General features: G+C 45.5%; 1 protein-coding gene across 2 annotated transcripts in view; it reads right to left on the minus strand.

Moving 5' to 3' along the window:
• Nucleotides 1–263: 263 nt before the first annotated feature.
• The window catches only part of LAMA3 (laminin subunit alpha 3), a 271,191-nt gene continuing 252,623 nt past the window's right edge, over nt 264–18,831 (minus strand). For both annotated transcript variants that reach the window (XM_058438557.1, XM_032152640.2), the window contains 8 exons: nt 15,807–15,970; nt 11,212–11,395; nt 8,910–9,050; nt 5,252–5,411; nt 5,017–5,147; nt 3,399–3,492; nt 2,075–2,194; nt 264–704 (listed from right to left, as the gene is read on the minus strand). In XM_058438557.1, coding sequence (XP_058294540.1) covers nt 559–704; nt 2,075–2,194; nt 3,399–3,492; nt 5,017–5,147; nt 5,252–5,411; nt 8,910–9,050; nt 11,212–11,395; nt 15,807–15,970 — 1,140 coding nt within the window. In that variant the 3' untranslated portion in view covers nt 264–558. The remainder of the gene's footprint in view (nt 705–2,074; nt 2,195–3,398; nt 3,493–5,016; nt 5,148–5,251; nt 5,412–8,909; nt 9,051–11,211; nt 11,396–15,806; nt 15,971–18,831) is intronic.

Raw genomic sequence — 18,831 nt, forward strand, 5'->3', positions numbered from 1 at the left:
ACACACAAAACCCTCATCAGTATATGCTTAGTGATTATCTGTAGAAGACTATGTTGTAGGTAACACATTGAACCAGTGCTGAAGAATTAATCCAATTAACAATGACCATCAAGCCACTTGTTTTATGCTAATAAAACATCATAATTTAAGGACCATACTGCATTTTTTAACTCCATAAATTATAACCCTTTAACATATATGAAAGTTTCATATTCTTAAAGTGCTTTAAAATATATTTAATTTTTTTAACAAGTGGAAAAGAATGTTCCTTAAAAGACATTTAATTTTTTAGTGGAAATTAATATTACCAAAAACATTCTGTGCATATTTGAATAACAATTTTTTTATCTTCAAGAAATGGGATTTTTATATAAAATACACACATAGCACTGAATGCCAAAGTGATGGGTATCCATGGTCAGAATTCAAAATTAGATTTGCTATTAAACCTCTCTGGTTTGTGTCCTGAGTGAAGAATGATCTCAAGCTGGGGAGGGAGGTGCATTGGGTAATCAGTGCTTTTGAAGGTGAATTTCCTTGCTGTGAAATAGGCTTGGGTTAGTGGTCAGGACAGCCATTCAGACTGACAGGCCCCTGGACTTCCAAGGCTTCAGTGACAGGGACAGAGATGTGATTGACATGAATATTCCTCAGACAGCCAAAGAATGATTTCCACACAGGGATCCTCAGTGTCGTCAAATTGGCTGAAAGAGAAAGTGGAGAGGCAGTCAGTAAATAATTTATACTGTCCAGGGACTGTTCCCTGGATTTTAAAAGATAGTATTTTTTTTTTTTAGACAGGGTCCTGCTCTGTTACCCAGGCTGAAGTACAGTAGTATGATCACAGCTCATTGTAAACCTGGGATTCCTGGGCTCACACAATCCTCCCACCTCAGTCTGCCAAGTAGCCAGGACTAGAGGTGTGGGCCACCACCCTGGGCTAATTTTTAATGTTTTTGTAGAGATGGGGTCTCACTATGTTGCCCAGGCTGGTCTTGAACTCCTGGCCTCAAGTGATCCTCCCGCCTCAGCCTCCCAAAGCTCTGGGATTACAGGTGTAAGCCACCATGCCAGGCAAAAGATAGTCTTAGTGGAGAAAGCTAAAGTGACTTCACATCTCAGCCCACTCAGCCCTCTCCACTTCAGGCAGGCATCTGACACTCCACTTGCTGTAATAAATCAGCAACAAGGCTACTCTTCAAGTTCTTCAGAGGAGAATCCACTGCCCAAATCAATATCTCTAAACTGGTACTTTTTATGGGTAATGAAAGACCTATACAATTAACAACCGGATTACAGTGTATTTGGAGGGACCGAAAACAATGAAGAATGAAAAGCCTCTTCCCAGACAACATTCCAGTCTTGAACTTGACTCCATTGCAGCCTACCTGATTCTCCCAGTCTGGTCTCCAAAAGCTTAATAACTCACTGGTAAAACTAAATACCTGAAGAGGACAGAGACCAGTTTTTCAGATCCTTTTCCTGACTCTTTGCTGGTATCAGGCTTCTAGGTTAATGCAACCTCTTAAGAGAGGATTATAAATTACAGGCTTGGGGCCAGGTGCAGTGGCTCACACCTATAATCCCAGCACTTTGAAAGGCCGAGGTGGGTGGATCACCGGAGGTCAGGAGTTTGTGACCAGCCTGGCCAACATAGCAAAACCCTGCCTCTACTAAAAATACAAAAATTAGCCAGGTGTGGTGGCGTGTGCCTGTAGTCCCAGCTACTTGGGAGGCTGAGGCAGGAGAATAACTTGAACTTGGGAGGCGGAGGTTGTGGTGAGCTGAGATCACATCACTGCACTCCAGCCTGGGCAACAGAGAGAGACTCCATTTCAAAAAAAAAAAAAAATAGAGAAAAAATTACAGGCTTGGGGCAAGGGGAAACAGCAGTAATGGTGCCTGGGCTGCCCTGACAAGTGCTCCTTTCTAGCAACTACCTTTCCCCACATGCCAGTGCAAAGGGCCTCACAATCTCCACTGTCCAGCCAAGAGCTGCCCTGCCACTAATTAAGAAGTGAATGTTCAGAGCTGACACAGGGCAACACATTATAGAAGTTAGGACAAGAGTTACCTGGAGCACCTCCAAGGTGTAGTGGCTCTTGAGTGCTGGCAGGTGGGAAGGGGATCTGTCCAGCTGTGTAGCTACTGTCTGTGTCCAGTTCCAGGTGCAGGATGTGTTGTTTTATGGTGACTGGGGAAAGGAGGCCGGTTAGGTCTATCATCAGAGGTGAGCCCTGCTTAATGTCTACACTATTGACTTCGTTTTAACTCCTTCATACTAGACCTGTGGGAGTGCTGTTTGCAGAAATTTGGTCAGCTTAGATATAAATTCAATTAACTTCCTCTAAACACCAGGTAGTGCTTCCACATACATGAATGAATTTTACCCTTAAAATGAATCTGTGAAGAGGAAATGATCGTTCCCCATTTCCCAGATAAGAGAATGTGTCTCACTGAGGAGCCTGACAAGATGGCTTGGTTACCAAGAGTTGGGATTTAAGCTCTGGTCTCCTGTGTCCAGAGGCCATGCTGATTTCATGTGATCTCAGCTACTTTCTATGAAGACACTGACTTCTGAAAACTGATGCCAAAGGCAGCTCTTTTGACTCTCGACACAAAATTCCTCTCATGTTAACGATCTCAGCTAATTGCAATGTAGTTATCTTTAAAATTAGCCAAGAAAAGACCACTTTTTACAAAAGGTATTTTAGCCAATATGGGTTCATAGATCTCTAATATCCACAAATAACTAATAAAATAACAGATTCTTTTTGAGAGGAAATGCTTGCTCTCTACTCTTCGGGTTGTCTACATAGTTTGCATTAATATTAAATGGTTGTTGAAAAAAATAACACAACAACGAGCCTTAGCAAAAAACAGATAATTACTGAACACTGACTACATATCAGACACTGGGCTAATAACTTTTCACACATTATCCCATTTAATTTCCACAGCCTTAAGAGCCATACCCTATTTTTATTTCCATTTTACAGAAGAGGAAACTGAAGGTAAAGAACAATTAAGCAACTTGTCCAAGGTCACACAGGGAAAGGGATGGAACTAAGATTTGACCTCTGTTCTAACTTCAGAGCCAAAATCTAAATCACAATGTTATACTATCTTGAAAACTAGCCTAGCTTATTAGTGTGCTGGACTCCAAAAACAAACAACAACAGCAACAATAAAACATTTGATAAGTTCTGGAGAATTGGAGGTGGCAACCATGAGTGACAGAAGCATGGCTGGGGTTGAGAATGGACACGTTAGCCTGGGGGGCTGGCCCTGGTCAGGTACTATGGATGGAGGGGCTGAGGCTGCCTTTGGGATGTTCAAGTCAAAATGGAAAGGGGGCCTGTTTTAGTGCATGAACAATCAGCTACTGGACAACATACCTGCCACCGAGTGCCACTGTCCATCACACAGAGACTGCTTTGGTGTGACCGACGTCGAGGTCCCACCTGCCCCACTGTCCATAGAGGCCGTGACCTGGAACACACATGCATTTTCCTATTTCCTTCAGAAAGGCAGGTGGAGCCCACCTTCCCCTGCCATCTGCCCTCCCCAAACTGGGCCAACTGACAGCTTAAGTGCACATTAGATATTGGCCCTCCTCTACTTTTGAAGCATGTGACCACATGGGGTCCAATGCTTCCAGAGATCTCTCTGCTGCATCCCTTCCAGGCAAGTATAAACCAGGGTGGACCCTGGCCTGAAGTCGTTGCCAATGGCAATGAGTTGTTCCCTTCTAATCCAAACCCCGCCCCCATCAGCTCAACTCAAAGGTTACTGATTGGAATCCTCCTTAGCAATTAATGCGTGACAGTGGCTCTGTATGGAAGGATATGTGAGATGTGGAAGGCAAAGCTACTGGTGGAGGCCTACAGCCTGCTGCCAGGGCCAGCCAACTGTAATAGTTCCATGCACGGCAAGACGTTAAACAAGCAAAATGATTGAGTTTGCACTGGGCACGCATCAGGAGCCAGGCACGCAGTCTGTTTTGTGCAGAATCCCACATTTCTGCTTTCTAAATCAGGTTCTCCTCCAGGATCTTCCAAGGGTTGAATCAAGGGGAATGAAATGAGAGGACTAAAATAAGTGTATTTATAAATAATTTACATTTAATTTGCACGTAGCTAGATGGGACAGCCTATTCACAGGCAATTTTTGAGCTAAACAATGTCACTACTATTATGAAGGTCATCAGGTCTTGATTTGTTTTCCTGAGAATAATTCCCTCCCAGAGACTCTCAGTAGAGACTCTCTCCAGCCCCTCCTCTGAAAAGCCAGAATTGTCTCAACCACCTTGCAAGTGGATAGTTACTTGCATCTCTGGGCTACCAGAGATCTACTCAGACTTAATTAAAGACTACAATAGAAAGTATTCTAGGAATTTTGGGCATTTTATTTTCTTCTGGGATTCTTTTCCCCTCACATTTAGTAAACTGTGGAAGGATGGAGATGAAAGAAAATGGCATATTATATCAATCTTTCACTCGAGGCCTCAACTAAGGGTCTTCCTAGAAGAATCTGGTTTTAAAGAGACATCTTTGAGAAGGAAAGAGATATAACTGGGAGGTGGAAAATAAGATATTGACTCAGGCCTGTGAGTGATGGACAAATGAGGCCACAGAGATGAAGAAAGAATCCGTAAGAATTGAGTATATGGCAATTTCTATAATCTTGACAAAAGCCTTAAGATATAAGAGTTATTATCTACATTTTGCAGATAAGTCTGAAAGAGCTTGAGTAACATCCTTAGGGCCATATAACCAAGTGCAGGAGCTGCAAATCAGCCCGACTTGTTTGAGTTTTCCCAGTTTTAAAAATTAAGAACAGAAAACATGATGATAAAATTACTTGCTAAAGGAAAATGGTAAGTTAGCACTGAAGTCAAGGCTCTTAAATACAAGATTGGATCCCATTCTCTACTACAAACCTGACCCGCTGTGGCCTCCAGACACTGAAGTTGGTTTCCACAGACCCTCCCCATGGCATCAGACTGCTACGCACCTTTCCTGCCTCCAGGTAAACACATAAGTGCTTCCCAGGCTGACTTCCGATGTGTATTAGGATCCCAGTGAGACTTCTTGGGCGGATGCTGAAAACAAGCTTAAATTCTGGCCCCAACAATACAGAGTGAGCTTTCAAAAGAGAAACAAAGCAAAAGTTAAAGCATCACAATGAAAGAAAACAGGATACAGTTCTTAAGACGCAAAGACTTAAATTCTATAGAACTGCTCCTTACCCAAGACGACATGACCTCCTTCTTCGGAGAAATAAATGCCTTTCTCCAAAGGACCACCCAAGCAGGAAGACACCCCGAAGCTTGAAGAAGGGGTATCCAAGGGTTTTGAATCCAGCTGAAAGTTCTTCAGGCATCCCACAAAGCTGTTTGTGGGGAGGCTCTGCAATCAAGCAGAAAAGAGAAAGCTCATTACCTACACCTCCAAGAAAGGCATGGGTAGCCAAGGCGAAGGGCACTGCAGCTTGTCAGCAAAAGGGGGAAGGTAGGTAGGACTCATTCTTCCTGCTTCCAAGTCAGGTTCTTCAAACTCAGTTTCTAATAGCTGTTCTATTTGGCTCTCTGCCCACAGTGCCAAGAAAAACCTGTATACCAGATTTTGGGTGGGTGGTCAAAGATTGCAGGTGCCACCTAACAAAGTGGTGTGTGTGCAGGAGGCGGGGTGGGGGGTAGTGCAGCTTGCTAGCTTGTGCTAGAATAAGAACAGGGAAGATTGACCTGACCCTGGTCCTCACAGTCGGAGCAGCAACAAGGGAAATTTCCATCTTACAGTTCACAGATTTCACCGCCTCTTTGCAGATACAAACCACTTCTTAGAGTTCCATGAGGCAGTGTGATAGCTTAATGCAGGGCAGCTGACAAAAATAAAGAGGCCAAAGTGTTCCCAAAATAATAAAATGCAAAAAAATCTTCCTACATTGTTGGGCTTAGTGTACCACCACCAAGTCACGAATGCTGCAGAGTTAAAATAAGACAGAATGTGCATCGACAGTGGGCTTGCGTGAAGCCCCATGCCTGCCTAGAGCTGGCTGAAATAGGGGACTCCTCTCCTGGGGCCCAGGAACAGGCTTGTGGGGTTCTGTGCTCTCCTACATTACATACCAGGTGTGTTCTGTGTGTGCACTTTCCTGGGGAGAAGGACTGTAAATTTCATAAAATTCTCAAGAAAGTTTAAGATTCACTGAATAAAACTCCTGGACTCCCTTCTAGAATGAATGCCTTTAGGACTCTGGAATCCTACAAGACAGACATGGTAATAAAGATATAATAACTTTAAAAGAAAATGGTGGCTGGGCACGGTGGCTCACACCTGTAATCCCAGCACTTTGGGAGGCTGAGGCTGCTGGATCACCTGAGGTCAGGAGTTTGAGGCCAGCCTGGCCAACATGGTGAAACCCTGTCTCTACTAAAAATACAAAAATTAGCCAGGCATGGTGGCAGGTGCCTGTAGTCCCAGCTACGCAGGAGACTGAGGCAGGAGAATTGCTTGAACTCAGGAGGCGGAGGTTGCAGTGAGCCGAGATCGTGCACTCCAGCCTGGGTGACAGAGCAAGATTCCAACTCAAAATAAATAAATAAATAAATAAAAATAAAGAGAAAATATTGATGTGATAAATGTACACGGTGCCAGCATCAACAGTAAACTACTGATTGGGTTCCCTATGAAACTTTTAGTTTCTTAAGATTTGTCATGCTACACAATGAAAAAGCTGTGTCCTAGAGCTAGGACTCCCCAGGATGGGCCAGAACCCAGCATTGATCCCTAAGGACTGACTGCACTGCTGGTGTTCAGAGGCAGACACTGATCGGATGTGGCCTGCTCCTGAAAAGGATATGTGGGAAGGCCCATGAGATGGTTTATACTCTCAGGTTGAAAGAGGGCTGCAAAAAGAAACTTGGTCTGTAAAGAGTATTGTCAATGGGGTGCTACTAATTGGCCCAGATGTTAGATGCTGGGTGTGATTAGGGTGGTTTGAAGAGAATTTATCCAAAGCCAAAGAATACCTGAATCCTGCCCCATCCTGTGATTTCTCTGAGTTGAAAATAGGGGCTGGGCACGGTGGCTCATGCCTGTAATCCCAGCACTTTGGGAGGCTGAGGAGGGTGGATCACGAGGTCAGGAGATTGAGACCATCCTGGCTAACATGGTGAAACCCCGTCTCTACTAAAAAATACAAAAAGTTAGCCAGGTGTGGTGGCGGGCACCTGTAGTCCCAGCTACTTAGGAGGCTGAGGCAGGAGAATGGTGTGAATCCAGGAGGCGGAGCTTGCAGTGAGCCAAGATCGTGCCACTGCACTCCAGCCTGGGCGACAGAGCAAGACTCCGTCTCAAAAAAAAAGAAAAAGGAAAATAGGAACAGAGGTTGAGAAAAGCAAACATTAACAATGAGAATTCTCCTTAGCAATTAATATGTGGTGTATATTATATATATAATGTGTATTATAAATAATGGATAATATGGTATGTATTTTTATGATATATATATATAAGTTACTGCATATAGCAAAGCAAAGTAATACTCTATTGCCTGCTGGGGTACAATAAATATACTTTATTGTATAACACTGGAGCTCTGGCCCAAACCCCAGTGCAAAACCCAAGAGGGCCAGGCTGAGCCCTGGTCGAGGCTAGGGCAGCCTAAGCAGCTAGCATCCAAGCTGGTGGAGAGACCTGCTTTCTTTATGCTCATTTCTAGGCCCAGATTTGAGCTTGGGGCCCTTTTTTTCCCACTGCAAGCAAACATCACACCAAAATGTGCCACCAGGTCTGGAGGAAAGGGGCAAAAATTGCATTAAGGTGGAGGACTGTCCCTAGACCTGAGCTGTTGATAGGCTCATCTTACTTAACTTTGTGGGGTGGGGGGAAAGGCAAATCTGAGACAAGAAAGACAGGTGCCCAAGGCTGCCTCAAGTAACCCCAGTGCAATTAACGCTGTGGCAGGTGGTAGGAGAGAGGAAGGGAGAGGGCACTCACAGAGCTCAGCCCTGGGGCTGTGGCCCCATCAGAGCGCCCCATCAGAGCCTGGAACTTGACAAACCTAGAAAAGCACCCCTCCTCTCTGGGGACAGAGGGAGTCCCGACTTTCCCTTCGTCTGGCATTCCCAAGTTGGGTTTTTGAGATAATTTTGTTATTTCAGACATCAAATAACATTAAAACACATATTCCATTATTAAGTTATTCCTTTTTCAATTCTCTTTCTGGCGTTTGGATGAGGACAAGGAACAGCTTTTGGCTTTGTGCTAGTATGTCTTAAACACCCTCTTGATTATGTGTTAAGCACCTTTTTCTCCAAGCAAAGAACACATAGGTCACACTACCTAGTTTGACATTAATAACAGTGTTTGGTTTTCAAATGTTTATTTCTCATGGTTATCTATTATTTATGGTAAAGAATATTGGGTTTCCATTTATGCGAGAGATAAAAAGATCCCACAGAAGCACATTTAAAATAAATAGTTTGATGGAGAGAAAACAGTTAAGCCAATGTTTTACCTTATGGCAAAGAATGGTGAAAGTGGCACAAATCACTGTAATTTGGAACACATTATGTTAATCAAAAAATCTCTGTCTATAACCTAAAACCTATGTTTCTGCATTCCCTGGAGCAGAAGCCAATAGATTCAGGTTTAGGAAGTGGTAGAGAAGCTCTATCTTCACCCTTTCAGGGTCTGCATCTCAACCTGCACCTTAAAAATGAAGGTTTGGGGTTAAGAAATGGGCACCTGCTTTATGTGGTTGTGAACATTAATTAGATCCTTAAAAATCATTTAAAGTATTTTGAGATTCTCATATGTTGAGTATTTTGAATATCTCATACAATTATGCCTATGATATAAGGTGAATTGTTTCTGACCATGGCTCTGAACATAACTATTTACCTTTGGTTTCCCTGATGGAGGTGATCCCAGGTAAACTGGCGCTCTGATGCTGATGGTGGAGTTTCCAGGCAAACTTCCCTCCCGGGCCCTCAGTCCATCCACAACCAAGCGCCCCTTTTCTCCATCATGGCCAAACACCACCTTCAGAGTAAGGAAGATACGTGAGTTGTGTTTTTACCTTTGACAATTGGTGTTGTATTTTATTAAATATTAGTGGCCAAATTAAAAAAAAATGTTATCATGCTCCTTCAAATAGCTTCAAAAGATGAGAGATTTTTTCCTCCGGTTATCACTATCACCATCGTTTTGTGAGATTATGTGAAATACTGAACAAACTGAGCTCAAAAGGGGAACTGAAAAAAAAAGGTTGCTTAGAAGTGAACTAATCAAAAGATATTATAGAATTCATCTGGAAACTTAACACAAAAGAGAAACAGTTAAAGGCACAGCCACAGGCAACCCCCTCCATGTAACAAAGGGGCAGGGACAGTTTATACAGTGCTGGGGACAGGGGTGTGTTGGAGTCGTGGCACCCTGGGCTGGCCTCTTGGAGCAGGTAGAACGAGGACACTTCTCTTCAAACAAGAGGAGTGTTTAAACTCTTTGCTAAAATTTCTGATCCCTGGGGTCTGGCGTGGATTCTGCCATCTCATAGGCGTGGTGAGACTATTCACTACGGACACTTCCATTTATATGCCAAGCTGTGACCTTTGGCCTCTACTGCCTGCTGACACCTGGGCTTGAAGGTCTGACAGGCCACTCAACCCTGAGATGTTCACAACAGAAATCCTCATTCTCCCCCAGCTCTGAACTGCTCTCCTCCTGGCCACATCTGCCTCTTCTCCATCTTCATCTCAGTAAATGCCCACTAATGACTCAATTGCTGGCCCCAAATCACAGGATGTGATCTGGACCCTCTCTTCCTCTCACCCTCTATATGTGATCTATCAGCAAGGCCGCGTGGTTCTACCTTCAGCATGTGTCCTGGTGGTCACTTCTCCTGACCTCCCCACAGCCTCTGCAAGCAAAGGCAATAGCAGCTATGTGAGCCCCCTGCTGCTACTCTTGCCCCCTGGCAGTGTCTTCAGCTAAAGAATTAAACAATACATGAATCTGTACAGGTAAGAGTTTTTTTTTTTTTTTTGACAGAGTCTTGCTCTGTCGCCCAGGCTGGAGTGCAGTGGTGTGATCTCAGCTCACTGCAACCTCCACCTCCCAGGTTCAAGCGATTCTCCTGCCTCAGCCTCCTGAGTAGCTGGGATTACAGGTGCATGCCACCATGCCCAGCTAATGTTTGTATTTTTAGTAGAGATGGGGTTTCACCATGTTGGTCAGGCTGGTCTTGAACTCCTGACCTTGTGATCAGCCCACCTTGGCCTCCCAAAGTGCTGGGATTACAGGCATGAGCCACCGCGCCTGGCCAAGAGTTTTAAGACTCTTTAAAAGCTTTACAGACACTTTCAAATAAAGTCCAAAGTCGGAGCTTGGCCTTCAAAGCTTAAATGATCTGGGCTCTGTCTTCCTCTCTAATTCCATTTCTTATTGCTTTGTGTTTTGTTCATTCAGCTAATTCCCACCTCCAGGTCCTTGTTATTTGCTCTTCCCTCTTCCTGGAACCCCCTCCCCATAACTTCATGTGACTACCACCTGCTGTACCAGGGCTTTCTCTACTGCCTTATTTAAAATAGTCTCCCTGCTCTCTCATTTTCTTACCTTGCTCTAGTGTTTTCTCAAAGCACTTACCAATCTCTGACATTACATTGAGGATTGTTTGCTTATGTGTTCCAGGAAGGCAGCTGAATGACCAAGTGAATGCACCTTGTCAAGTCATTTACATTTTCTGAAGTCCAGTTGCCTCATTAGAGAAATAAATAGGTCCCTTATTGCCTTAAATGGTATTTCTTGAAATCTGGAAAGGCTTTAAGCAAGAGCCGAGATGCTAGGGTCATTCCAGGTCCAGAGAGGGGCCTGGAGGCCTGGAAATTGGCCATAAGGGGGAGAAATGGTCCAGGATGCAGGAGTGAGAGTAGGCAAGGGGCATGAGGCAGCCTGGGGAAGGCTGGAGGGGATGGAAGAAGCATCAGTAAAGCCCGTCTTGACTTTACTGTCTAGGATGACAGCCATGCAATGTGTGTGCTGCAGCCTCCAGTACTGAGATGCTGGGCACGCAGCGCCTGCAAGCACACAAGCTCTCCCACTCCACGCCCTCGTGTCTGGGAAGGATGCTGGGACTCCTATTTTCAGCGACTCCAACAGTGAATTCCACACCAACTGGAGACACTGACACAGCCCCAGCTCTTACCATGTGCCATTTCCCATCATTGCATTTCTCCTTGCTTTTGATCCTCAATTTTTTCCCATCTGTCCCCAGTGCAAAGACCAGACGTCCTTTTGAAAGATAAAGAGCCATAAAGGAGTTCTTAGTGCCCATGTGAAACACCAGTCCTCTGGAGGATGTTGTCTGCATGTCCACGGCAAACTGTGACCTGTGGGGAACATCGGCGATGAAGGGAAATAGAGGTGTTCAGCGTTCCTTCGAATCTCAGAGCTGAGACAGAGGGTGGGGAGCAAACACCCAACCCCAATTTTTCAAATGGATAAGCTAAGGTAGGTGCTGATTAAATGACCCGTTTCTCTGGGAACTTTAAAAAGCTATTCTATTCCAGCTGTTAATGGTTTTGTTGTATAATTTCCTTACTACATTGGGGAATAACATGGAACTTTTGCGGCAAACTTAGCTAGTGGTGTAAGTCCCAGCACATGGCAAGAAGAAACATGTCTGAATCTTTTATAAAAAGTCTATGTTTTAAAAAGTTATGGTAAAATACACTAACCTAAAATGTGCCATCTTAACCATTTTTAAGTGTATAGTTCAGTACTGTTAAGTACATTCAGATTGTTGTACAATCAATCTCGAGAACTCTTTTCATCTTGCAAAACTGAAACTTGTACCCATGAAACAAGAGCTCCCTAGTCTCGCTTCCCACAGCCCCTGACAACCAACCACCACTCTACTTTCTCTCTCGATGAACGCGACTACTCGAGATACCTCATGTAAGTGGAATTGTAAGGGACTTGTCCTTTTGTGACTGGCTTATTTCACTGAGAAGCCTGTACTTTTCAAACTCAATGAATATGCATTCTGTTTTGTATGTATTCATGGAGAGGGAAATCGTAGGAGAAGTAGGGGACAACTTGAATAACAAGGATGTGATTTAAGCATCAAAGAAGCCTTTCCTTTCTGTTAGACAGATTTAACACAAAGACACAGAAGCACAGACCCACCTTCTCCCACCCACCTCTACATTTCTCAGACCCTAATACCCTCCCTATGAAGGAAGAAGAATGAGGCAAATATCATGCAGTAAAAGCAGAGTGCGCCAGGCGCGGTGGCTCACGCCTGTAATCTCAGTACTATGGGAAAATCCTAGCACTTTGGGAGGCCAAGGTGGGTGGATCACCTCAGGTCAGGAGTTCAAGACCAGCCTGGCCAACATGGGGAAACCCTGTCTCTACTAAAAATACAAAAATTAGCTGGGTGTGGTGTTGGGCGCCTGTAATCCCAGCTAACTTGGGAGGCTGAGGCAGGAGAATCGCTTGAACCCAGGCGGTGGAGGTTGTAGTGAGCCAAGATCATGCCACTGCACTCCAGCCTGGGTGACACAGCAGCTGTGTCTAAAAAAAAAAAAAAAAAAAAAAGCAGAGTGCAAGTTAGTATTCATTTGCATGATGGTTACATGTTCTATGAACATCCAGCTAAGCAAGCTTTACTTTTTATGAAAACTCACACTCACCCATCCATCCACCCATCAAACAAGTATTTAATGAGTGTGGGGGTTGCATAAGGTGCAGTGCTGGACAGTAGGAATACAACGATGGATGTTTCATTCCTTGAGTGGTTTATGGTGCAGGGGTGCCCTGAGAGGGATGCATAAAGGTGTGCGTGAAAGGGTCGTGGGAGATGCAGATGTCAACAGGCTGTTTTCAGCCATTCCTGTGGCTAACGTCTAAGCAGACACCAGATAGGAGGCATGGGTTCATCCCACTCACAGCGGCATCCCCAGTGCCTATTACGCAGTAGGCACTCAATAAATAGTTGCTGAATTGAATTAAATGGTAAATGGAAAATTCGGAGGCAGAAACCAGAAGTGGAAGAAACAAATTATACTGTTAATTCTCTTTGCTTTTTAATTCTGTGAGGCTAAGATGCATATTTATTCTTCAGATTAGCAAGTTTCCTTGAGGGCAATATTCTTCAAAACGAAAGAGAAATCTATATTTGTTAAATTAAGCCAACCAGATGGTAACACTGCTCAATATTTCTCTTGGTGTGTCTGTGTGTTAGTGAGGAGGTTTGGAGAATGAGGGGTAGCCAAGTTAAGGAGGATATTAGAACGTGCTGCAGAATAGAATGTACTTTCCATATGTGGGCCTGGTGATCAGACTTGACATTTGCTTTCCAGAACTGTTTCCTAAAGCAACTTTCTTTCATAAAAGACTAACTGACTAACACCCGAAAAAAGGCAGCAGTGGATTCAGATCCCAGTACATGATACTGTAGCTATGACTCTTCATTGCTGGAGGATGGGAGGGTAGGGCTGAGAGCTAAAGAGCATTTTTATACATTCACCAAAGGGGTAAAGCAATGGCACCAGTTTAAAGGAGTGTCAGAACACTGCTAGAATGTAAATCAGAATGAGAACAACAGAATTCTCCAACTCTTACAACTTTCTGAAAATAACTGATTGCTAAAACATTTGGGGCTAAAATATAAGTTGAAAATTATAGTTACTGATTGACTTTTTAAAAAATTTTACCTTTTAAAATGTTACTTTTTCATTAATGATGTACGGTTTAATGTTGGACGGGAAGGCACAGGGGTTGAATCGTCAGAAGTTGGTAACTCACTGCACTGAATGTGTTGAGAGAGAAGCTGCCAGGGAGGGGAGGGCCAAGCTGATGGAGAGGCCACAAGGGGGAGGCCAGAGGCGGGAGGCTGGGGAAAGGGGCGTCCAGGCAGTTTCTTGAAAGAGGGAGGTTGGCCGGATGCGGTGGCTCACGCCTGTAATCCCAGCACTTTGGGAGGCCGAGGCGGGCGGATCACAAGGTCAGGAGTTCGAGACCAGCCTGACCAACATAGTGAAACCCCGTGTCTAATAAAAATACAAAAAAATTAGCCGGGCGTGGTGGCGGGCACCTATAGTCCCAGCTACTCAGGAGGCTGAGACAGGAGAATGGTGTGAACCCAGGAGGCAGAAGTTGCAGTGAGCCAAGTCACACCACTGCACTCCAGCCTGGGTGACAGAGTGATACTCCGTCTCAAAAAAGAAAAAGAAAAAAAAGAAAAGAAAAGAAAGAGGGAGGTCATTGTCATTAAGGTCAGCTTGACCAAGAGAGCAGGGGTGGGGAGTGGGAACTCCCCACCAAGGAGTAGCCAGGGGAGGGGACAACTGGAGGGACAATCTCCTCTCCTTCTGCCTTAGCTTCTACTAGCACAGTTTTGGAAAATGAGGGACCCCAAGACTTTCCGTGGGGCAGCTGGAGACGTGGAGCTGTCCACACAGGCTTTCTCCTTCAGAGCTTGGCAGTCAATCTCTCTCTGACCTTTACCTCTCTCTGCCTGTGATGCATGCTCACAGCTTACTGAGTGGGCTTCAAGGGCCAGCTTCCTTATAAGCTATGACCTCTCCTCCCTGCAAGAAAAGCTTCATCGAGCCCATTTAACTAACAGGAAAATTGAGGTCCAGAGAGAGGTAGCAATTTGCTAACATGCAAGATAGGCACAGAGGGACAGCTTAGGCTTAGAGAAGTTAAATGGCATGTGGCAGCCATGAAGTCGTGCTCCAAGAGAAGCTGCTGCAGGGAGCACGATGGGGCTGCCATGCCCTAGGTCTTCAGTGACACTTGGGGGTATTACAGCCGGGCCATTTATGGCCAACACTGAGCTCTTCTCAGAGATGATCTCCGCTTGGGGGCACTGCAGGCACCTGGCTGAGACTGTGTTACAACTGGACTGCGGCCTGAGGCCCTTCCTACCTGGCTCTGTCCTCCCTGCACCCTCCCCTCACAGTATCTGCAGGCCCACAGCCATCTGCAGGCTCTCCCTGCCTGCCCCCGTCTCTGTCCCCTTCTGGTCGTCTTTCACAGGCTTCCCCACAGTGAACCTCTTGCCCATCTAATCCCATCTTAGTGTCTGTGTCTCAGAGGAGCTGCCCTGGCACGTGGCCTAGAGTCGCCCAGCCAGTAAGTGGTGAAGCAAGACTGAAAGCCAGATGTTAGAGCCAGGTCCTTTTAGCCCCCGGGCAATTCTGCCTCTGTGGGAAAGCCGTGAAGAAAAGGTCAGTACCTTTTTATCTGTGGCTCCTTCAAATCACCTGAAAATGACAGATCTTGTTTTTCTAATTTTTTTCTGACATAATTAATATTTCTGCTCATTCCCTCCTCCCCAAAAGAGGTGCAACTTGTTAGCACAAAAAGGCCAAATGTATTCTCTAAAAATGATCTATCTGGCACTGCATCTACCAAAAAAGAATGATTTTACTTTCACTACAGAATACAAGAAAAGAAAGGTAACTTGTCATGGAAATAAACAGCAGCTTTAGAAAAAAAAAAGTCAGCCTTATTTTTAGAACACCATCAATTCTAAACCAGAGCTGAGCTGATTGTTTCAGCCTCTGAGAAGTACGTTGTCGTCACATTTGCCTCCAGCTGCTGGGAAAGCACATGGCAGGCAATCATTCTCCCTGTCCTGTGCAGGCCAGCACCTCTTTGCACAAAAATGATAGTGCCACCTTCATTAGAGACAGCTGCATGGTGTCATGGCAGTCAGACTTCCCTGCGGTGGAATCGCAGAGTCAGGTTCTGAGTTGGTGCTGGGGCAGGAAAGCTAAATAATACCTGGGTTTCAGCAGCTCCTGAGGAAGTTTGAATAGCAAGTGGCTGGTGGGAATGTCCCCAAACTGGAGGGCTCCATGATTGGCCTGGGTCCTGGGAAGTGGTGAGCAAGCATCTTGCCGCACCTTCATGCTCCTTGGGGAAGCCACTGGTGTGTCTTGCAACAGCTGCATGGGAAAAGAGCAACACAATTATCAGGGGAAAGGGTGAAGAATGCTTATCTTGCTAAGTACGTTGCTTAATTTTCACCCTTGATCCTAAGTGAGGAATTCAGTAGGGCAATAGAAGGCCTAGGAAATGGTACCATGGAGATGGGAAGTTTCCGCTGAGAGCCCGTCCTGCGGGTCACTGACTGGCATGGAGTGGGCAGAACGGAGAGCTCATTCTTTATTTAGCTCTTTAACCTTTCCCGAAGCCAGATCCTCGCAATCCCTATCAGTGCCCTAGTATGGCTTTGATTTGAGAGCATTTTGCCACCAGGAAGGTGTAAGACAGGGCTAGGAGGCAGAGGGGCTCATTCTTTTGGGGAAAACAAAGTTTGGGAGAGTCTAAATACCCTCCTTTTCTCTCCCTCCTTCTTTGGGGAGCATGCATGTTATTCTCATCTTACACAAGTCTGGGTTCTTCTCTGAAAGCTGCTGCACCTGGGACCAGTGGCTGCCTGGTGCCCCTTTCCACCACTGAGCATCGGAAGAACCGCAGTGTTGCTTGAGGGAGCCAGCATTTGGCCAGCGGTACCGAGACACCCACAGCCTGCCAGTGAAACATGGAGCTGCAAACCTGCGGCCACCTCCGCTAACAACCATTCACTTGAGCAACAGGGTAGGTGAAAGGACCAAGATAGCAGGAGAGAGAGAGAAGGGAGGGGACCACATCCCGTCTCCACTTCCATCACAGTTGACTCATGCATGCAGAGAAGTTTGAACTTTTGAATGGGACTAAGTTTTAATGCAGAAAAACAACCATAATAAATGTTAAATGTGACTAGGAAAATTGTTGGAAGTAGCTGAGATTCCCCAGCCCTGCGCCTCTTTTCTCCACCGCAGAGCTCAGGTTCTGAAATGCCCATGCACTTTTCCCAGGCGCTCAGAGCTCAGTGGGGATCTTCATCAGTCAAAGCAAAGGGTGGGGATTCACCGTACTAGGGGTTGGTTCAGAAATTTACATGTGACCCCTCCCTCCTGGCCAGTGAGCCCTGAGAGGAAGTTGAAGGTGGGGCTTCTGGTAAATAATTCCATATTAGCACAAAGAGAAACCCAGGCAGAATTGGTGCTTCATTGTGCTGGACAGTGTGGTGCGGATGCGATTCCCAGAAGCACACAGGATGGAGCCAAGAGAACCAAGAGGAAGCACAGCCAACTCCTTATGGGCCAGGCCTCAAGCCTCACCTACCCCTGCATGGCTCACTGTGTGAGATTATTATTATTGTTTAAGTCATTAATTTTGCAGTGAGTTTTCTGAATCAGCAGCTAAAGGCTTCCCAAAAGATTCACATTCCTTCAGGGGTGGGTTTTCTTCCCTGACCCATTTCCTGGATATAGTGCTCAGAATGCAAACTTGAATCAGTTATTTAAAATGATGCTTGCACATTGCTGAATGGAGACGTTCTACCGTACCCAACAGAAACTTAAGTGAGTTACTTATATCAGCCAAACCTTCATCCTACTGAGATTAAAACCCAGCCTGGGCTCCTGCCTGGGACTCATACTAGTGGGCCTTGCTCCCTCTCTGGAGTCTTTTCTGTGTGTCAGCAGCATGAGCATCAAGATGAACAGTTTTGAAAGACAGCCTTTGCCATCAAATGTCCCCTAATTCTCTTAATGGCATCATCATCCTTTAAAGCATCCAGGCTCAAAATCTTGGTCCTCATGGACACCCGCCTCCCTGGCCTCTATCATGCATTCAGTTCTCATGTCCTACTCTTCTTCTGTGTGATATATTTTGTTTCCACTCCTTCCTTTTCATTTCTAGTGCCTATGCCCTGAAAGTCAGCCCTGACTCTTTTTTTTTTTTTTTTTTGCGTTTGAGATGGAGTTTCACTCTGTTGCCCAGGCTGCAGTGCAGTGGCATGGTCTCAGCTCACTGCAACCTCCACCTACCGGCTTCAAGTGATTCTCTTGCCTCAGCCTTCCTAGTGGCTGGGATTACAGGTGCCTGCCACCAAGCCGGGCTAATTTTTGTATTTTAAGTAGAGACGGGGTTTCACCATGTTGGCCAGGCTGGTCTTGAACTCCTGACCTCAGGTGATTTGCCTGCCTTGGCCTCCCAGAGTGCTGGGATTACAGGTGTGACCCACCGTGCCCAGCCAGCCCTGACTCTTTTGCCTGGATGATTACAGTAGCTTGCCAATCTGACTCCTTGGCTCTAGAACTTTCCTACACCAAACCATCCCACAGGCTGCTACCAGCTTAGTAATCTTTAATCTTTTCAGCTGCTTACAGGACTCCTTTCAATGACGTTACACTGACTATAGAAAAATGTCCAATCGATGTAGGTTGTATGAGGCTTGCCTGATCTGGCTCCAGGGTGTGATTCCAATTTACCTCTCTCTAGTCTCCTTTCTCCATCAAGTTTCCCACTGTTCACCAGGCTCTCTGAGCCTGTAGAGGCCACATGATGTGGCTTGAAGAGCACATTCTTTGTGCTTAAGTTTGAATCTTGTGCTCTTCTTGTGCTTCTGGGAATCACATCCTCACTACACTGTCCAGCACAAGAAGCATGGATTCTGCCTGGGTTTCTCTTTGTGCTAAAATGGAATTCTTTATCAGAAGCCATGCCCTCGACTTCCTCTCAGGGCTCATTGTCTAAGAGGGAGGGGCCACATGTCCATTTCTGAACCAACCCCTAGTAAGGTGAATCCCCACCCTTCGCTTTGACTGATGAAGATCCCCACTGAGCTCTGAGCGCCTGGGAGAAGAGCACGTTCTTTGTGCTTAAGAGTTTTAAGTTTGAACACTTGAACACAGGAAGGGGAACGTCACACACCGCGGCCTGTTGTGGGGTCGGGTGGGGGGAGGGATAGCATTAG

This window comes from Hylobates moloch, unplaced genomic scaffold (assembly GCF_009828535.3).
Source record: "Hylobates moloch isolate HMO894 unplaced genomic scaffold, HMol_V3 SCAFFOLD_5, whole genome shotgun sequence".
In the NCBI taxonomy this organism is placed as follows: domain Eukaryota; kingdom Metazoa; phylum Chordata; class Mammalia; order Primates; family Hylobatidae; genus Hylobates; species Hylobates moloch.